At 42.3% G+C, this 5250-nt stretch overlaps 1 protein-coding gene across 1 annotated transcript in view; it reads left to right on the top strand.

Annotated features, from left to right (window-relative positions):
• Positions 1–489: 489 nt before the first annotated feature.
• Positions 490–5250, top strand: part of LINS (lines homolog (Drosophila)) — a 7277-nt gene continuing 2516 nt past the window's right edge. Inside the window, exons 1-4 of the mRNA XM_009079028.1 lie at positions 490–891; positions 985–1074; positions 1959–2100; positions 2347–2937. Coding sequence (XP_009077276.1) covers positions 490–891; positions 985–1074; positions 1959–2100; positions 2347–2937 — 1225 coding nt within the window. The remainder of the gene's footprint in view (positions 892–984; positions 1075–1958; positions 2101–2346; positions 2938–5250) is intronic.

Raw genomic sequence — 5250 nt, forward strand, 5'->3', positions numbered from 1 at the left:
AGGTGAAATGCCGTGCCTGTTTTTGGAGGCATCTCACAAGAGAAATGAAAGTTTAGTATTTTTAGCAATAGAGAGAAAGATTTGCTCCAAGTTCTTCTATCCTTACCTGTAGTTCCTAGTAATAGTCATCTTTGGTTTTGTTAATTCCAACAGATTAATTTTGGGTCAGTAATATAATACTGGAACTGTAAGCTTCTTCCCAGCATGGTAATTCTTCATTCTAGTGTCTCACTGGGGCAGTTTTGTGCAGCTGAATTTGCATTTTCAAAATAAGTTGAATAATGGTAGTGTTAACTCTAAAAATGTGTTGTTCTTTTGTACCTTCCCAGTTCAGTAACAGCAAAATACTTCATTTCTAGGTAACTTAGAAGAGAAATGCCCAATGGTGCTCCTGTGTCTCTTGCTGGATAAAAATAACCTGGAAGCTGATTTGCAGTGAATAATCAGTGAAGACACGCAGCATTTTCTGGAGTATTGGATATTCTCATAATGAAGATCTCTCTCCTGCAGCAGATGTATAAGGATGTACTGGGAGGCATTCCCCTGGCAAAGGAAAGCCAGCATTATTCCTCCTTACTTCATCTCTGTGCTGAGCAGTCGCCAGGAGATGAATCCTGTCATGGGATACATCCATCTGCTGATGGTGGTATTGGGAGCCACCAGGACACTGGTCTGTCAGATGAGGTTGTCCCTGCACCAGATGATTTATCAAACAGCTTTGCAAACATGAGCTCCTCATTCTGCCCACGAGAAGTGCTGCTGCTTCAGCTAACCTTGATCAAGATGATGGTGGCTAAAGCAGAGTCCCAGCAAATTGAGCTCAATACGAGACAAAAGTACCGGGAAATCTTCATCCTTCTTTTGAAGGAGGCACAAATCGACTCAAAATTGGTAAGATATGGTAAACTTCTGAAAGATTTTTGTGAAAGAAGGAAAAGTGAAAAGAAATTTGTCTTACATACTTTTCCTTTTCCATGTTTCCAGATTAGCCTGCTGAGTCGCAGTGATCAGCTGTTATCTCACATGGCTTCACGATGTTTAGCATCTCTGGTGTATTTCCAGCTGAAGGAAGAGGTGAGTGTGGCAGAACTTCACAGCTCACAAAATGACTTAGTGAACAGGTACCTGCAGGTTGTTCTGTTTGATTTTACAACCAAGACTTGACAGTGTTTATGTTTTCCAAGAAACTAAGTCTCTTGTGTTGGGAGGGGCCTGGAGTATGGAAAGCAAGGAGATCAGGTGTGTAACAGAAGTGTGGAATGTCTTTATAAACGTCTGATATTGTATCGAATTCTTTTTAAGATAAAATGTGTCTAGATGACAAGAAATATTCTCTTTAAGATTGCAATACCTTATATATAAGTTATATTAGAGTGTTAGGTTATATAAGGTTTCAAAACAGGAAAAACCTTCATAAGTTTTCACAAAAGTAATGCTCTAGATTATCAATATTTTTACAGTTCTTTGATACCTGTTAGCTGATGCAGTAGATAACAACAGGTAATATCTTCTTGGAAGCTAATCAAATACTTTTCTGTATTTCCTTCTTTGAATATTCCAGTTATTTGAGGATTATTTTCACTTGCTGTATATTTGGTGAATATATATTGCAGCCTCTGTAGTAGCCTCTCTGAATGTGGATATCTCTCAGGATTGTCTGTCTACAGCATTATCTGATTTTGGGTGGATGACACGACATTAGGAGGTTTCGTTTTCCCTTCCTGGAAAATCACAGATAATTTCTATTGCATGAGTATGTGACTTCATGTTGTAACTGGAGGCTGAAGTACTTTAAAGGTCCTGGACAGAGAGATTGTTCCTACCTGAGTTTTGTCTGTGCCTACATTTGAATCTTTTTAATGCACAGTATTAAATCATTGTATTATGATTTAATTCACCTTGCATAACAATTGTAAAGCGTCAGGTACATGATTTGTCTTTCCAACTGTTTTTCCTAGAACGCGTTGAATGTCACGTGGCTCACCTTCAGCTTGAACGCTCTGTTGGGATTCCCTGGGAATGCCCAGGTGGCTGTTTGCCTGTGGACTCTCACGGCCGTTATCCAGGAGACCCTGAGAGACGCAGCTCTGCCCAAAGCAGGTACAGCCCCGTGTGGGGATGTACGACACGCGGGGCCGCCAGGAGGAGCAGTGCTGCCTGGAATCCTCCTGGAGCCTCTGGACACCTACTGCCTTCCTTGTGCAGAGGGTGACAAAGAGCTGTTGAAATGTAGTAGTTGTAACATGCTTAAAGTCCGAAAGCAGTCACAACACCTTTTTGCTGCTTGTTTGCTGATTTAGCTGAGTGTTACACTGCAACTCATTAAGGTGCTTCTTGTTGCCATAGGTGCTTTGAAGAAGTTGCTGGCTCCTCTTGATGCTGTGCTTGAAGGATTTTATAACGCCATTCTGCTCCATAATTTTCACAGTCATCGCTATACTTCACCTTATTCTGAAGCTACAAACAATCTGATCAGTTTTATAGACCTGCTTGAAGCACTTCTGGCTTCCAGAACTGAACTGGAATCACCACTCAGGTGCCAGAGAGTATTGTTTTTGAAAGTTTCTTATGTCCTGAACCTGATTAGCTCATCAATTCCCTATTTAATCAAGAAGAAATTAATTATGCTCCTTAAAAAATGTGTTCTTTATGAATCTAGAGAAGATACTAAGAGTGGATCACTGTCCTTACAAACCCCATCTTTATGTGAGGATATGCTTGCACTGAGTAATGCTGTCCTGCAGGTTGTGAGTTTGACCTGGCTTAATCAGATCCCACTGAGTGACAAGACCAGCTACTTTGGAGGCAGTGAATCTGCTCCTGCAGGTGACACTCAGGGTGCTTCTGACCAAACTGTTCTCAGAGCCTTAAGCCTGGTGGTGCTTAAAGCACTGGAATTCAAGATTCACAGCTCTGTGGCAGAAGCAGAAATCAAAGGTAAGTCCTTTTTAAATTTATTTGTTAAGCAGTAAGTTTTAGAGCTTTCAGATTGTGTAATCAAAGCTCTTTAAGATGGTAAATAGATTTCAGCTGAATTAGAAGACCCAGCCAAGAAACCTGCTGTTGCTGTGTCCTACCTGATTAGTTGCCCCTTGCATTTTATCCTGTCCTTAGCCCTGTCGTATGGGGTTTGAAACAGCTGCATTTGGGATTGGCAACTTTTCCTGATAAGAATGTATGTTAATACTTGAAATAGTTGAACCAGCTTGGGAACACCAGGCTCTTCCCCAGTTGGAAAAGAAGAGCCCAAAGCACAAGCATCTACTCTATTCAGGGTGGGAAGTAAAAGGAACTGCAGGTAACACTCTTCTAATGTGGATATAGAACTTTAGTTACTATTATGTATTTGTTTTATTGAGGGTACAAGGCATTGGTGTTGGACAGGTAATGTAATGGGGCAGAGCCAGCAGTGGTGTAGAAAGGTAAATAAAAATAATGAAGCTCAGGGAGTTCCCTGTGCCAAAGTAAGGCACAGGGAAATCATGGGGGTTGTCATGTAAATTATGGGAGTTATCATGATCTAGTGAGGAGGTGTCTCTGCCCATGGCAGGGTGGGTTGGGACTAAATGATCTATAAGGTCCATTCCAACCCTTGAATTCTATGATTAAACATGGGTTGAAGGGATCTTAAAGATCATCTAGTTCCAACCCCCCTGCTATGGGCAGAGACACCTTCCACCAGCCCAGGTTGCTCCAAGCCCCATCCAACCTGGCCTGGAACACTCCCAGCGATGGAGCAGCCACAGCTTCTCTGGGCAATCTGTGCCAGTGTCTCAGCACCCTCACAGGGAAGAATTTCTTCCTAACATTCCATCTGTCCCTGCCCTCTGGCAGTGGGAAGCCATTCCCTGTGTCCTGTCAATCCATGCCTTTGACCCAAGTTTCTCTTGAGCTCTCCTGGGGCCCCTTTAGGCACTGGAAGGGGCTCTAAGGTCTCCCTGGAGCCTTCTCTTTTCCAGGCTGAACACCCCCAGCTCTCCCAGCCTGGCTGCAGAGCAGAGGTGCTCCAGCCATCAGAGCATCTTCATGGCCTCCTCTGGACTCACTGCAACAGGTCCATGTTCTTATGTAAAGTGTTTGAGTTCTTCACCCTTATTGGTGTAATCCTCTCAGTGACTAGGTGTGAGCATACCTCTCATACCTGCCTGCTTGGGTTTGTTCTCCTGACCAGATGGATGAGACTAGTAGAAGAGCAGCTGAGGCTGTTGTGCTGGGGCTGTGCCGTGGGGCAGCAGAGGGATGGCAAGGGAATGCTGTGTAACCTGCATTCCTGACGGGAGAGGACGTGTTGCTGTGTCACGCTGGAGCCAGCTGGTCTTCCCCCATGCTGTAATGAAGCCATGGGGTGAGACTTTTTGCCTGAGACCTTCCTGGAGTTCCAACTTCCCACTTGCCTTTTTCCCTCTGAGAGCACATGATGCACATCTGATGCTGAGCCCTATGAATGTGGATGTGCAGATTCTATGATCAAAGCAGCTCTGTGTCCCTGCATTACAGGCTGCAAGTTAAAAAATGGAACAGCAGTTCTGGAGCAGTGTTTCTAGTCAGGTACAAGTGTTCCTTGGTTCCTCACTGTCAGCCAACTGGTGATGTGCCAAAAAAGTAAAAAATAATTGATATTTCTTTTTAAACGTGATGGAATTTTACAGCATTTTAAATGCATTGTGGCATTTTAATACAAGTTCTAGATGTAAAGGTTATTTTAGTTCTTCTGTGCCCTGTAGCAAGCCTAAAATCAACTTTTAATTCAGCTGTGCAGAAGAGCTTACAGACTTCTGTCAGGCAACTCCTGACACGTTCCCAGATCCTGGAAGATGTTCTATTTGTGATGTCAATTGCATTCTTGAAGTTATTTAAGTATTTGTTAAGAATATTTTACTTGTGATTCACCTTCTGAAAAATGTATAGAGACTGAGATTGTCTAAGAACAAGTAAAAAGAAAAAATGTAGGTTATATCCATTTTGGATGCCTCTAAATTTCTCCTTTTCTTTTCCAGATCCATGACACAAAAGTGAGTTCTTTAATTAGTTTCAAAGATCCCAACTGTCAAGAGGAATTTCAAGCTGAAGGGAATGGTGCTTCTATTTTAGTGGCATTAAATGAAGTGGTTAAAACAAGCACCAAAATGCTTTAATATGCAAACTCCCTTTCCAGGAAACTGAGTGATCTTAGCTTTTCTTTATTAACTTGAATTAGAGTGGCTTAACTTTAATTCATTTCAATTTGGAAAGTCATTTCCAGATGGCTTT

Source organism: Acanthisitta chloris, unplaced genomic scaffold (genome assembly GCF_000695815.1).
Source record: "Acanthisitta chloris isolate BGI_N310 unplaced genomic scaffold, ASM69581v1 scaffold27187, whole genome shotgun sequence".
Lineage (NCBI taxonomy): Eukaryota > Metazoa > Chordata > Aves > Passeriformes > Acanthisittidae > Acanthisitta > Acanthisitta chloris.